Below are 16173 nucleotides of genomic sequence, written 5' to 3' on the forward strand. Positions count from 1 at the left end.
GTGAAGCTTCAAGACTGCCCTATCAAGGTTCAGTCTAACAATGCCACTGCAGCGGCCTATATAAACCACCAAGGCGGTACCAGGAGTAGTTCTGCTCTGAAGGAGGTGAACCACATGCTAGCCTGGGCAGAGGGACATGTGCCAATTCTATCGGCAGTCCATATTCCGGGAGTAGAGAACTGGAAAGCAGATTATCTCAGCCACCAGCAGATCTGCCTGGAGGAATTTTCCCTACACCCAGGTGTTTTCCAGGAAATTTGGCAACGTTGGCCAGAGATCAACCTACTGCATCCAGGTTCAACAAGCTACAGCAGTTTGTGCCCTGAACAAGAGCTGCTCTGGCAATCGGAACAGATGCTCTGGTAGTTCCATGGAGCCAGTACTCCCTGGTTTATGCTTTCCCTCTGATCCCTCTCCTTCCACATTTGTTGCCCAGGATTCGAGGAAAGGGGGTTCCAGTCATTCTGGTGGCACCAGTCTGGCCCAGAAGGCCCTGGGAGATTGTGAGACTGGCAATAGATGGGCCATGGACGCTTCCACGTTGCCCCGATCTATTGTCTCAAGGTCCTATATTCCACCCCAATTTACAGTCTCTAAATTTGACGGCATGGCTATTGAAGCCAGGGTGTTAAAGGACCGTGGCATCTCGGGACCAGTGGTATCTACCCTAATGAATGCTAGGAAAGCTGTCACTAGGAATATCTATCATAAGGTCTGGAAGACTTTTATATTGCTTGGTGTGAAGCCACAAAATGGTCCAAACCTTTATGGAGGGGCAACTTGCTTGCTTCCCCCCATTAGGTCACCTATGTGTCCTTGGGACTTGAACTTGGTGCTGTCTGTGTTACAGAAACAACCATTTGAACCTATCAAGGAAATTCATTTCATGCAAGCTAGCCTTCCTGATGGCTATCACCTTGGCTACAACTGTACTTGATCCTTCACCATGACAGGGTTCTGTTATGGCCTGTTCCATCCTTTCTTGCCAAAAGTGGTGTCAGCCTTTCATTTAAATCAGGACATTTTGCCTTCTTTTTTTCTCTCTGCCTTGCTCGGCGGAAGAGAGACAACTGCATTAATTGGATGTTGTCCGGGCAGTCAAGGTTTATTTGTCTAGATCTGCAGACATCCGAGGATCAGACTCCTTTTTAGTTTTACCAAAAGGACCCAAGAAGGGGCAGGTAGCTTCCAAGGCTTCCATTGCCAATTGGGTCCGTCAATTGATCATGAAGTGCCTATGGTCTGAAACATAAAGTTCTTCCCTTTTAGGATGAGAGCTCATTCTACCAGGGGTGTAGGAACCCCCTGGGCTTTTCGCCATCAGGTATCCATTGCTCATATTTGTAAGGCTGCTACCTGGTGTTCAGTTCACAAATACGTATGCATATGCATACGTTCACAAAATGTTATCAAGTGGATGTTTGAGCAGCTGAGGATTCGGCTTTCAGCCGCAGTGTACTGCGGGCTGTCGTATAAGTTCTGATGGCTATTGTTTGGCAGGATGTCCCCATCCCCTCAAGTCTATTGCTCTGGGATGTCCCAGCAGGTAATCAATATTAGCCTGACTGTGTCCCATGATGTATTAAAAAGAAAATAGTATTTTTCTTCATACTTGCATCCTTTTCTTTGAGTACATCATGGGACACAGAGATCCCTCCCCTCTTTTTTGAGGATTCAGTGCTTGCTACAAAATTGAAGTGCTTCCTGTGTGGAAGGGGTTATATAGGAGATCACTTCCTGTCTAAAGGGCTTTGGTTTACCAGTGTTCATTCACCTGGAGATGGAGTATAACCCAGCAGGTAATGAATATTAGCCTAACTCTGTGTCCCATGATCTACTCAAAGAAAAGGATGCAAGTATGAAGAAAAAATAAAATTTCTTTAATCCACATTAGAGCAAACAATTAGTTTTTGGTGCCGAAATCTTGGCATTTTAAAATGTAGGTTTTGGTGCCGATAAGGTAAGTACACAGTTTAAAGGGTTAATAAGGAGTAATCTACTTGCAAACTTGCTACAATAAAAAAAATGAAAGGAAAGAACCCACGCTATGGAAATAGGAATTTAAAAAATATATATGTGCTAATATGATAGGGCTGCTGCTAAAGTGAAAGGTGAAAGACCCCAATAAATGCAAAATAATGAAATTAAACTCAGCAGTGCTCCTTAAACTCAAACCAACACAATATTGAATGAACCTATATCAACATATGCATTATCATGATATAACCTAACAACACAATATAAAGTGCTCAGTGCCAATACAAAGTGCAATCATATAAAGTCCATCCAATGTGGTAAGCTGAGCTTGTAAACAGTTGTGGTGATTTGTTTTCAAGTGACTATTCGTGCTTCCCTCCTGGGTCCCCACTCGCCAGAAAAAGGCAGTAAATGCGCTTGTTATTATCTCCAGATCAGCATCTCCCATCAGTGATAGCTGGTTTGTATTGACACCACATAGGGATAACTCCTATCTTCCACCGGTATAATTAAAACATATGGACATCCTGGATCCTGCCCATCTTACTCACTGATCAGGCACCCATAAGGATGTATATAGTGTAATGATGCAAGGTTTGTTCATAAAATCCAAAGATATTACACTTACATTAAAAAACTTTTAAACGTGCAGAGAAATGCCACCTTGGCGTGCAAACAATGGCCACCAGGTCTCCTTAGCTTGACACATTTTGCCCCTCCCACTGGGCGTCATCAGAAGCTTCTGGAGCCCGTGACTGGCTGGCTGTCTTATATATATTAAGTCCCTCCCACTACATCCAGTGACACCTGCGCCATCAAGGGGAGTATTGGATGTAGTGGGAGGGACTTAATCTTTCTTTCTTTGGAAAGGCCCATTAGTACGTCTGGCTTATGTGGTCACATATGCAATCGCTTTATACAGTTTCTTCTGTTAAAGGAAATTTTGGTGTAAAGATTTTTCAGGTAGCCATCTATATACCATCTTTCTTCCTAATATGTTAGGAGGCAGGGTCTATATGTATATTATCTGACAAAAGTGTACACCCCTCACATTCTTGTAAATATATCTTTTTATGTGACAACACTGAAGAAATGACACTTCGCTACAATGTAAAGTAGTGAGTGTACAGCTTATAGAACCGTGTAAATTTGTTGTCCCCTCAAAATAACTCAACACGCAGTGATTAATGTCTAAACCAATGGCAACAAAAAGTGAGTACACCCCTAAGTGAAAATGTCCAAATTGGGCCCATTTTCCCTCCCCGGTGTCGTGACTTGTTGGTGTTACAAGTCTCAGGTGTGAATGGGGAGCAGGTGTGTAAAATGTTGGTGTTTATCGCTCTCGCTCTCTCATACTGGTCACTGGGAGTTCAACATGGAACCTCATGGCAAAGAACTCTCTAAGGATCTGAAAAAAAGAATTGTTGTTCTACATAAAGATGGCCTAGGCTATAAGAAGATTGCCAAGACTGTGAAACTGAGCTGCAGCACGGTGGCCAAAACCATACAATAATATTCCTCTTCTAAAGATGATGCAGAAGAAAGCCTGCAAATAGTTTGCTGAAGACAAGCAGACTAAGGACGTGGATTACTGGAACCCCGTGGTCTGTTGAGACCAAGATAAACTTATTTGGTTCAGATGGTGTCAAGCGTGTGTGGTGGCAACCAGGTGAGGAGCGCATGATGGTGTGAGTGTCAGTCTGGGGCTGCATGAGTGCTGGCACTGGGGAACTACAGTTCATTGAGGGAACCATGAATGTCAACATGTACTGTGACATACTGAAACAGAGCATGATCCCCTCCCTTTGGAGACTGGGCTGCAGGGCAGTATTCCAACATAACGGCCCCAAACACACCTCCAAGACGATCGCTGCCTTGCTAAAGAAGCTGAGGGTAAAGATGATGGACTGGCCAAGCATGTCTCCAGACCTAAACCCTATTAAGCATCTGTGAGGCATCCTTAAACGGAAGGTGAAGGAGTACGAGGTCTCTTAACATCCACCAACTCCGTGATGTCATCATGGAGGAGTGGAAGAGGACTCCAGTGGCAACCTGTGAAGCTCTGGTGAACTACATGCCAAAGAGGGTTAAGGCAGTGCTGGAAAATAATGGTGGCTACATAAAATATTGACACTTTGGGCCCAATTTGGACATTTTCACTTAGGGGTATACTCACTTTTGTTGCCAGCGGTTTAGACATCAAAGGCTGTGTGTTGAGTTATTTTGAGGGGACAGCAAATGTACACTGTTATGCATGTTCTACCCTCACTACTTTACATTGTGGCAAAATGTAATTTCTCTTACGTTCATTGACTGACACGGCTCCTTTCTTAGACCATCGGATGGTTACGCCACCTTCAGGAGAGGACTAGGCAGAACATGTTAACGTACAACGAAACCAGGACTTTATAGTTCCGCCCAAGGGGCGGTCCCTTAGGTAACAACCCCCCAGCCTGCATACTGCAGCCTCTGTTTTTTTCTGCCTAGTGAAGGAGAAGGACCTAGGAACCCTGCAGGCCCATCGGTCCGTGGATTTTTTTCTGCAGAAGTTTGCCTTTTGTGCAAGATTAAGATCCTGTGATCTGCTATCAATGTGCTCGAACATGTCTCTCCACATGTTCGATAAGACTTTGAGGGCGTCCGATCAGGATCCAGTCTGACAACGCCACGGCGGTGGCATATGTCAATCATCAAGAAGGAACAAGGCGCTTGGCCGCCGCACGGGAGGTCACTCACATCCTTCAGTGGGCAGAGCGACATGTACCGGCCCTATCGGCCATTTACATTCCGGGAGTGGAGAACTGGCAGCGGACTACCTAAGTCGCCAGATGCTGGACCCAGGAGAAGGGGTGTTGCATCCAGAGGTCTTCAGGCTACTGTGCCTGTGATGGGGCACTCCAGACATGGATCTTCTGGCCCCCCCTCTCAATCAGAAGGTGCAGAGATTCGTGTCCAGGACAAGAGATCCTTGGGCAGACGTGCTGGTGGCTCAGTGGGGTCAGTACCAGCTGATCTATGCCTTTCTTCCACTAAAACTGTTACCACGTCTGTTCCGCAGAGTGGTGGCCGAGGGGATTCCAGTGATACTGATTGCCCCAGATTGGCCCCAGCATCCCTGGTACGCATACCTAGTGCTCCTGGTGGCGGACCCCCTCTGGCTACTGCCGTTACGAGAGGACCTTCTGTCTCAAGGTCCGATTCTCCATCCTGCTTTACCATCGCTGATTTTAACGGCATGGCTATTGAGAGCCAGGTGTTAAGGAACCAGGGCCTTTCGGACTCTGTGATTCCAACTATGTTGAGAGCACGGAAATCTTCTTGGAAGATATATCATCGTGCCTGGAAGGCCTACATCTCCATGTGTGAGGAGAAAGGATGACCCCTGGCGTCTCACTCTCTAGTGAGCAGTTTTGTTCAAGGGGTCCGACATGTAGTTCCTCCGGTACGTCCACTGTTACCCCCATGGGATCTGAACTTGGTGTTATCGGCGCTTCAGAAACCGCCGTTTGAGAATATCAGAGAGATTCCCCTGTTGAATCTTTCCCAGAAAGTGGTCTTTCTAGTGGCCATTAAATCGGCCAGGAGGGTTTCGGAACTGGCGGCCTTGTCTTGCAAGTCGCCCTCTCTGGTTATCCACAAGGATAAGGTGGTGTTGCGTCCGCAACCTTATTTTCTGCCGAAGGTGGTTTTGGCGTTCCACATCAATGAATACATTGTGTTACCATCTCTGTGTCCTAAACCGACACATCCTAAAGAGGTGGCCCTCCATTCCCTAAAAGCGGTCCGGGCTCTGAGGGTGTATTTGTCTGTTATGGCTCTGTTTCGGAAGTCAGACTCCTTGTTTCAGTAGCTGGTCTGAAAAAAGGCATGGTGGTCTCGTTGGCCACCATTTCCAGGTGGATCAGACAGATTGTAGTACAGGTCTACGCCTTGAAGGGGCAGGTGCCCCCCTTTCCGGTCATGGCCCACTCCACCATGGCAATTGGAATGTCGTGGGCCTTCCGACATCAAGCATCTGTCCAAGTGTGTAAAGTGGAGACTTGGTCGTCTGTTCACACCTTTACAAAATTCTACAAGGTAGGTGTCAGTGCATCGTTTGATGCCTGTTTTGGCTGCAAAGTTTTGCAGGCGGGCGTGTAATTTTGCAATTGCACAAATTATTTTTTTCTGTTTCTTTGACAGAAAAAAGTTACCTTTAAGTAAATGCACTGTTGCATTTGTTACCGCAAGTTTTTGTGGCGGTTTGTAGATAGTGACTCCCAGATTTGAGGAGCGCTCTGTGTTTTGTGGGTAAAGGTTCTATGCTGTTCCCACACTCTGTTTTTTGTGGGTGAAGTTTTATGCTGTTTCCCACATGCCATTGTGGGTGAAGTTTTTATGCTGTTTTGCCACCCCTTGTTTTGGCACTGCTTGGGGATGTCCCGAAGGTCTAAGAAAGGAGCCGTGTCAGTCAGTGAACATAAGAGAAAATAGGATTTTTTGTACTTACCGTAAAATCCTTTTCTTTGCAGTTCACTGACTGACACAGCACCCTCCCCTCCTATTTTTTACATTATACTGCTTGTTGACGTACTGAGGCTGCAGTATGCAGGCTGGGGGTTGTTACCTAAGGGACCGCCTCTTGGGCGGAACTAGAAAGTTCTGGTTTTGTTGTACATGTTAACATGTTCTGCCTAGTTCTCTCCTGAAGGTGGCGTAACAACCCGATGGTCTAAGAAAGGAGCTGTGAACTACAGAGAAAAGGATTTTACAGTGAGTACAAAAAAATCCTATTTTCTTCAGTGTTGTCACAGGAAAAGATATAGTAAAATATTTACAAAAATGTAAGGGGTGGGCTCACTTTTGTGAGATGCTGTATGTGCAGTATGACAACCCTGTGAGATCTTGCAAGATCTCCCTGAAAGATCTTAATGATCTTATCTTCCCAGGCAGCATCAGTGCAGCCATCTTGGATGTGTTGTCAGCATTCTTACTTAGAGTTGCCCTCAAGTGAAACGTTTTCTTTATCGTACATCACGGGACACAGTGCCATAGTAGTTACTATGCAGGTTATATAGGCCACCTTTGGGTGATGTACACTGGCACACCCTAAGACAGGAAGTTCACTCCCTATATAACCCCTCTCATTACTGGGAGTACCTCAGTTTTTTCACCAGTGTGTACGAGTGGTCAAGACGTGCTGTGCTGAGCTCCGCTGGAGAAATCTTTGCTGGGGCAAGCCATGCAACCGGATCCATTCAAAGTGTCTTTTCCAGGCCGAATTTAATGGTACCCGGGCCTCGCATCCGAAGAAACTCGTTTCTGCCTGTAACGCTTCTCTTTTTAGAGAGCTGGACCCCGGGATCCAGTGTTTGGTTTTTTCAGCCATATTTTCCTGGCGGGGTGCTTTACATGCCCAGAAGTGTGGATCCCCCAAATAACAAGGGGCCCTGGTTCCTGAAGGTTTAACGGAACCCGTATCAGCGCAGCATCGATGTGGTGCAGTGCCCACAACGCGGGCTATGCGTAGCTATAAAGATGCACTGTTTGCAGATGCACGCAGCTAAAGGAGGGACACAGAGCAGATGGATGGCATGTGAGTGTGGGTGACACAGGCGTTCCCAGGCACATTTACTTAGCATCAGACTGAGCCTTGATGACAGTGACAGTTTCTGAACTATTTTGCTCAGAAGTGGGTGCATTTCTGGTAGTGCCTATGCATTTGAGCCACTATGGGCAGAAGGGAAGGTACAAATACCCCCAAAAAATATGGCTCAAAAGAGATCTTCCTCAGGCTCTGAGGACCCCCCTCTGCAACGCCATCTCCCCCTGAAAGGCCTAGGGAGGCTGGTCAGAGTGAGCCATAAGGTTAGGGGCTGCACCTGCTTCTGGCATTTCAGCCCCTGTATATATTACTCAGGAGGTTTTTTCCTGAGCCATAAGTGGATTGTAGAAACGATTAGTGGCCTTAATCGCATCTTCACAAAGTGGAAGAAAACGCATTAGGTCCCCTTCTACCACTCAGGACCCTCAAACAGAGGAACTTGGGGGGAAGGGGGAGACAAACCCCCCTCGGGGGACTGGGAGGAGACTGATGACTCCTCTTCTGAGGAATCAAGTGTTGCAGGACCCTCTTTAGCTTCACAGGCTGAGAAAGTGCTGGTGCATTCTCTTACTGAAATGGTCCGCTCCACATTTAAGTTACCCATAAATGAGTCGGTTGAAAAGCCCACTTCTTCGGGTTCACCAAAGCCTCCTCGAACTGTGCATGCTTTTCCTGTTCATTCTTTGCTGGAAAAGCTTATTTATTCTGAGTGGGAGAACCCAGATCAAAATTTTCTCCCTCCTGAAACGTTTTCAATACTTTATCCTATGGAGGAAACATTTACAAAGATGTGGGCTATACCAGCAATTGACGCTGCTATATCCTCTGTAAATAAAAGTTTGACTTGTCCTGTTGACAACGCTAAAATGCTTAGGGATCCAACCCATAAAAAGTTGAAATTCCTGTTAAACATTTTTTCCTTGGCAGATTCAGTAGCTCAACCTGCAGTGGCGGCAATTGAGGTGTGTCAATCCTTGAGAAACCACTTGAAACAGGTGCTTAAGGTTTTCCCTGAACAGCAGGCCCAGGAGTTAGCCAAGCTGCTTTGTGTTGTGCAGTTGACACAATCAGAGATTCTATCCTTCAGACCTCTCGTCTTACGCTTGGGTTGGTGCATATGCATAGAATCTTATGGTTGAAAAATTGGTCAGCCAAAGCGCCATGCAAAAAGCTCCTGGCAGGTTTTCCCTTTCACGGTCTAAGGCTGTTTGGGGATGATTTGGACAATTATATCCAAAAGATTTCAAGTGGGAAAAGTACCCTTTTGCCAGTTGAGAAAAGGACTAAAGTCCCTCATTTAAACGGGCTCTTTCTTCAGTGCCAGGGACATCAGACCTCAGGCAGCCGCGATGGCCTCCACCATCAGGTTCAAGAGGTAAAACTCAGAGTCAACTCCAGGGACAAAAGTCCTGGGGGAGGGAACCTACAAGACAGAATACTAAAGCCTCTTTATGAAGGGGCGCCCCTGCTCATTTTGAGTGTGGGGAAGACTGCTACAGTTCTCAAAGGTCTGGTAGGAGGATTTTCAGAGCAAGATGGGTGGTCTCCACAATGACACTAGGTTACAAACTAGAGTTCCGAGAATTCCTGTCTCCGCGTTTCCTCAGATCAAATGTTTCCAAAGACCCAGAGAAAAAAGTCTCTCCGTCAAGCATTGGACCGACTTTTGTCAATATAAGTATTCATGGTGGTTCCCATGGAAGAGCAGGGGTTGGGGTTTTATTCAAACCTTTTCACGATGCCAAAAGCAAAACTGAGATGCCAGACCCATTCTAGATCTCAAGGGTCTAAAAATGTTGATCTTTTTCGCATGGAATCAATCCGATCAGTAGTCTCCATCCTCGAAGGAGGAGAACTTCTGGCATCAATCGACATCAAAGATGCATACCTGCATGTACTTATTTTCCCCGCTCATCAGAAATATCTGCGTTTCGAAGTGGGAAAACTTAATTTTCAGTTTGTAGCTCTACCTTTCGGTCTAGCTACTGCACCTTGAGTGTTTACAAAGGTCCTGGCCCCTCCTCTGACCAGATTACGGGCCCAGGGTATAACGATTATAGCTTATCTAAACTATCTGCTCTTAATAGACTGATCGGTAGCCCACTTAGGCCAAAGCTTGGTCACCAGAGTCAAGTACCTGGAATACCTAGGTTGGGTCCTCAACCTAGAGAAGTCTTCTTTTAAACCAGTAAAAAGACTAGAATACTTGGGTCTGGTTATAGATACAACCCAGAAGAGGGTATTTGTATCCCAGGCAAAAATCGGCTCCATAAAGGAGCTGGTTCAAGTAGTCAGGGCGAAGAAGGGTCCTTCTATTTGCTTTTGTATTCGGTTGTTGGGAAAGATGGAGGTTTCATTTGAAGCGATTCCCTATGCTCCGTTTCATTCGAGACTGCTGCAAAACAGTATCATGTCTGCCTGGAACAAGAAAGTCCAGGCACTAGATTTTCCGATGCGTTTATCGCCAATATTGCGTCACAGAGCCTGAGTTGGTGGTTGTTACCCGAGAATCTGCGGGAAGGGAAATCCTCCTTACCAGTTACCTGTAAAGTGGTAACAGAAGCTAACCTTTCGGGTTGGGGAGCAGTTCTGGAAAAGACCACTGTCCAAGGGAAATGGTCCAGAACCGAGGGGACCTTACCCATCAACATTCTAGAGATTAGGGCAGCGTATCTAGCCCTAAAAGCCTGGACATTCAGGTTGCAGGGTTGTGCTGTCAGGGTCCAATCCGACAATGCCACAGCAGTAGCTTATATCAATCATCAAGGGGGCACTAAGTCGTGCAGCCCAGGGAGAGGTAATCCAGATCCTATCCTGGACAGAAAAGCATGTGCCATGCATATCGGCAACCTTCATTCCAGGGGTAAAGAACTGGCAGGCAGACTACTTAAGTGGCCAGCAGTTGTTCCCAGGGTAAAGGTCTCTTCACCCCGACATCTTCCTGGCTATTTGCCCAAGATGGGGGATCCCGGACATAGATCTGTTTGCGTCCAGGTTCAACAACAAGATCAACAAATTTGTGTCACGAACAAGGGATCCACTTGCTTGCGGGACAGATGCGTTGGTGACCCTGTGGGATCAGTTCATACTGATTTATGCATTCCCTCCTATTCTGCTGCTACCATGGCTTCTTCGCAGAATCAAGCAGGAAAAGAAGTCTGTGCTTCTGGTAGCTCCAGTGTGGCCCAGAGGATCTTGTTATGCAGAAATAGTAAAGATGGCGGTAGGGCCCCCATGGTCCCTACCACCAGGTCCAGACCTGCTATCACAGGGACCAGTGTTCCATCCTACCTTACAAATGCTAAATTCAATGGTTTGGCTATTGAAACCCACATTCTGAAGAATCGCTGGCTTTCAGGCTCAGTTATATCTACTTTGATTAATGCAAGGAAGCCAGCTTCCAGAGTCATTTATTATAGTGTCTGGCAAGCATATGTTTCCTGGTGTAGATCCAGGGGTTGGCACTACAGAAAGTATGTCATAGGTAGAATCCTTGCTTTTCTGCAAATGGGGTTAGAGGTGAAGCTGGCCTTCAGTACTATCAAGGGCCAGGTTTCAACCTTATCGGTATTGTTTCAACGTCCGCTTGCTTTGCATTCTTTGGTCCGAAGCTTTACACAGGGGGTAAAGCAGCTTAATCAGCGGTTAGCACACCCCTGAACCCTTGGGACTTGATTTTAGTTCTGTTGGCATTACAGAAACAGCCTTTTGAGCTGATACGACATGTTCCCTTGGTCCTTTTGACAAGGAAGCTAGTTTTTCTGGTAGCCATTTCCTCTGCAAGATGGGTATCAGAATTGGCAGCTCTTTCTTGTAAAGAGGCATATTTAATCATTCACAAGGGTAGAGTAGTATTGCGTCCTCATCCTAGCTTTTTTACCGAAGGTGGTTTCAGGTTTTTATCTAAACCAGGATATTGTTCTGCCTTCATTTTTTTTTTTTCTGGAACCCTGTTCTACGGAAGAAAAGTGAGAGCAGTCAAAATCTATTTAGAGGCGGCTGCTCAGGTTTGGAAAAGGATGTTTTGTTTGTGTTGCCTGAAGGTCCTACAAAAGGACAGGCAGCGTCGAATTCTACTATTGCTAAGTGGATTCGGCAGGTAATTATTCAAGCTTATGGTTTGAAGAGGAAAGTTTCATCTTTTCAAATCAAAGTGCACTCCACCTGGTGCTTCATGGGCAGTGCATCACCAGGCCTCCATGGCTCAAATCTGCAAGGCTGCAACTAGATCTTCAGTCCATACATTCACCAGATTCTATCAGGTGGATGTGAGAAGGCATGAGGATATCGTCTTTAGGCTCAATGTGCTGCAGGCAGCAGTATAGGTCCTCAGGTCCGATTGCACCCTACTTTTGTTTGTGTCTCCCTCCACTCAGATAGCATTGCTCTGGGACATCCCACATAGTAACTACTATGGCTCTGTGTCCTGTGATGTATGATAAAGAAAATAGGATTTTTATAACCGCTTACCTGTAAAATCCCTCTCTTTTGATGCACGTATATTGCTTTGCTACAAAAACTGAGGTACTCCCAGTAATGGGAGGGGTTATATAGAGAGTGAACGCCCTGCCTTAGGGTGTGCCAGTGTCCATCACCTAAAGGTGGCCTATAAAACCCACATAGTAACTACTATGGCTGTGTCCCGTGATCTACTCCCTCCGAGAAAAGGATTTTACAGGTAACCTGTTATAAAAATCCTATTTAATGCTATGTAGGGAGGTAATGGGAGGGGTGGAGATGCTGGGCCAGTACAGATAGTAACAAGACACTCCCGTAAGAGGATATAATAAAATATTTACAAAAACGTGAGGGGTGTACTCACTTTTGTGAGATACTTTATATTATAAAGATCTTGATTTGTCTTTGTTTTGTTTTTCTTAATATGAAATTTTTCCATTATTATTCCATGTTGAACCTTCATGATAGTTACTATTGTGTGGTCTTTTTCAGGTCATTAAATGGAGTCATTGAACAGATGGAAGCTTTTTCCCATAAGCTGAGTGATCTGTCTGTGCGAGTGGAGAACACCCAGATAAACACTTCTCAGGAAATAGAACTAGGAGCACGACAGAGGGAGGGACAGCTTCGTGGTATTGTACCAATCATGCATCTTCTAACCAACATTTACAATACACAATAATTCACAATTACCGTATTTATCGGTGTATAACACGTGCCGGCGTATAACACGCACACCAAGTTTAGGAGGGAATTTTAAGGAAAAAAACTTTTAGGAGGGAAATTTAAGAAAAAAAAAAAACTTACATTTAAATGCCCATCAATGCAGCCTTATCAGTGTCATTTTCAGCCTTGTCATGCAGCCTGTCCGTCATTGCAGCCTGTCCGTCATTGCAGCCTTGTCATGCAGCCTGTCCATCATTGCAGCCTGTCTATTATTGCAGCCTTGTCATGCAGCCTGTCCGTCATGCAACCTGTCCGTCATGCAGCCTGTCCGTCATGCAGCCTGTCCGTCATGCAGCCTGTCCTTCATGCAGCCTGTCCTTCATGCAGCCTGTCCTTCATGCAGCCTGTCCGTCATGCAGCCTGTCTATTATTGCAGCCTTTCTCGCGGTTTTCGGCCGCCGATAAGGGCCGAAGGTGGCCGAAAGCCGCGAGAAGGGCCAAGGCGGCTGAGAGTCGCCCAGGGCTCAAAAATCGCATAAAAATCGCGGAGGATCGGCGTATAACACGCACCCGTGATTTTCCCCTGATTTTAAGGGGAAAAAAGTGTGTGTTATACGCAGATAAATACTGTATCTGGAAACGTAAAAGCAACTATCCTAAAGTATTTTTGATACTTTCACCGGTGCTGACAGATGCATTTTATCACTGCTTTTTGATTCAGCACTGCAGGAACGTTTGACAAGGCAGCAAAAAGATATGGAAGAGGAACGGAACAGTTTGCGCATGATCATCACCAACATGGAGACTCGACTGAGTGAACAGAGCCGCCTGCTGGAACAGGTATAAATGGGATTCTGATGTCTGGCCACTGTTATTTTCTGGCAAAAGAAAAAAACTGTGCTGGACAATAAACTAAACTAAATAGCTGGGATACACACAAAATACAATAAAAACAAAAAAGGTTGCGCTCTTGTGACCTTGAAAAACTTCAGTGACTGAATATTAATCTCATACATAAACTACACAATAAAAAATGTTTTGGAAAAATATTAAATATCATTAATGATCAATAGTACTGTATTGGTGTCCAAAAAGTGTGACCTAAAAATAAACAAAAAGTGATCAGAGTGTACAAACTTTATAGTATTTACTATTCCAACATATGATGAAATCCACAATCAAAGTGACTTTGCTTGATAGATTTCACCACCCGTAGAAATGTGCGCTTACCAGCTGCCAGATAGTTAATGCCTGTAGTTAGTATCCAGCCAGGGCCTTTTCTTCAATTGGATATTCGGAAACAATCTGATCGTCACGTCTGTGGGGGGTCCCCTGATCGGGACTATGGGCACACGAATCCTTCACTAGCGCCCAATTATATTGCAAAAAAATTCTGATGCAAATATGGCTCAAAGGAAAACAAACAAGATGGCCATAGGTAAAACCCACTGGATATTTATTATTAAAAAACAAATGCCATAGGCAAGTATAAAACAGGTAAAAAATTCAATAAGTAAAATTGTGGCTGGTCAGCTGCAGTACACACACCCGTGCTACAAACAACGGGTATGTAGCGCGCGGCGACGTCAGTACCTTGCTCCTACCGGCAAGTTTTGTTGCATGTTTGACATCGTCATGGGGCACAGGCGGCGTACTGATGCACCGCTTCATATACACAAACCAAGCCTCATTCTGAATCTTGAGTGGCTGGTTCTAAGACACCATATTAAATAAGGGAAAACCACTTTCTGTTGCCAGGGGCAGTGTCACCTACCCAAAATCAACCAAGTAACCTTAAAAATAGTTCAAATAGCTTTACAGACTGACACCACTAATCACCGCAGGTTGATAGTGATTAGTAGAATTTTTTTACCTGTTTTATACTTGCCTATGGCGTTTGTTTTTTAATAATAAATATCCAGCGGGTTTTACCTATGGCCATCTTGTTTGTTTTTCTTTGAGCCATATTTGCATCAGAAATTTTTTGCTATATAATTGGGCGCTAGTGGAGGATTTGTGTGGTCACACAAAGTATGTCAATAGGCAGGATTCCTGATTCCTGTATATGGGATCTGAAAGGAAGCTGGACTTGACTTCTATCAAGAGCCAGATCCAGGCCTTAGTGGCTTTTCCTATGGCCTCTTGCTTCCCACTCTTGGTGCGTAGCTTATTCAGGGGGTAACACGTTTATTCCCCCTATCAAGGCACCTCTAACTCCTTTGGGATTAAGATTAATGTTAATTTAAGATTGGTTTTATTGGCTTTGCTGAATCAGCCGTTTGAACCTTACGAGTAATTCCCTTGGTTCTTTTGACAAGAAAGATAATCGTTTCTGCTTACCATTTCTTCTGCCAGAAGAGTATTGGAACTAACAGCTCTGTCTTGTAAGAGCCATATTTCATCATTCATAAGGATTAGGTGGTTTTATGTCCTGAATTCCTAACAAAAGGTGGTAACAGGTTTTAATTTAAACCAAGATATTATTCTTCCTTCCTTTTTCCCCAGAGCATCAATCTGGGGAAGAGAAAGCACTACATTCTCTTGATGTAGTAAGAGCGATCAGAGTCTTCTTAAAGGCGACCGCTCAGGTTTGCAAAACACAGGTTTTGTTTGTACTGCCGGAGGGTCCAAGATGTAGACAGGCAGTGTCAAGATCCACCATTTTTTAGATGGATTTGTCAAGTGATTATTCAAGCTTCAGCTTAAAGAAGAAAATTCTTCTTTTTCATATTAAGAGCACACTCATCCCGTGCAATTAGTGCCTCTTGGGTGGTGCATCATCGGGCCTCTATGGCTCAAATCTGTAAGGCCGCGACTTGGTCTTCGGTTCATGCGTTTATCAGATTTTATCAAATCGATATTAAAGGTCATGAGGTTATTGCCTTTGGGCATAGCATATACTGCAGGCTGCAGTATGAGTCCTCTGGCCTCCTGTTTTTTGTTCTGTCAACCCCCCCCTTCATTTGCCATTGCTATGGGACATCCCATATAGTTATTACTATGACTCTGTGTCCCCTGATGTAAGAAAAGAAAATATGATTTTTAAAACAGCTTACCTGTAAAATTACTTTCTTTGAAGTACATCAGGGGACACACAATTTTTTTTATTGTGTAGTTTATGTATGAGATTAATATTCATTCACTGAAGTTTTTCAAGGTCACAAGAGTGCAACCTTTTTTGTTTTTACTGTTTTCTGCACTGCTTGTGCTATATGTGGGCTTAGCGACATTTTATTTATAACAGGAACGTTGGAGGGTGTCTGCAGAACAGGCCAAAATGGACTCGCTACAGCGCTCTCTAGAGGAACAAAAAAGAATAATGACCCAACAAATATCCCAGGAGAGAGAAGAGCTGGAGAGGGCAAAGGTCAGAAACTGTTGTCATCTGGATGATTAAATAATAGTCAACTTACAGTTACCATGTTGTCAAACCATCTCCTTTATAGCCTGCCTGAGCCTCTGCTCCAGCACTACCATTTTGAAAATAC

The 16173-nt window shown here is 44.9% G+C and overlaps 1 protein-coding gene across 4 annotated transcripts in view; it reads left to right on the forward strand.

Moving 5' to 3' along the window:
• FBF1 (Fas binding factor 1) overlaps window positions 1-16173 on the forward strand; it is a 141398-nt gene that overhangs the window by 90369 nt on the left and 34856 nt on the right. For 3 of the 4 annotated variants that reach the window (XM_077459368.1, XM_077459365.1, XM_077459366.1), the window contains 3 exons: window positions 12512-12651; window positions 13407-13525; window positions 15930-16052. In XM_077459368.1, the coding sequence (XP_077315494.1) occupies window positions 12512-12651; window positions 13407-13525; window positions 15930-16052 (382 nt within the window). The remainder of the gene's footprint in view (window positions 1-12511; window positions 12652-13406; window positions 13526-15929; window positions 16053-16173) is intronic. The other variant, XM_077459367.1, reaches the window with a different exon arrangement.

Source organism: Lithobates pipiens, unplaced genomic scaffold (genome assembly GCF_037356315.1).
Source record: "Lithobates pipiens isolate NorthernLeopardFrog02 unplaced genomic scaffold, aLitPip1_a1.2 Scaffold_28, whole genome shotgun sequence".
In the NCBI taxonomy this organism is placed as follows: domain Eukaryota; kingdom Metazoa; phylum Chordata; class Amphibia; order Anura; family Ranidae; genus Lithobates; species Lithobates pipiens.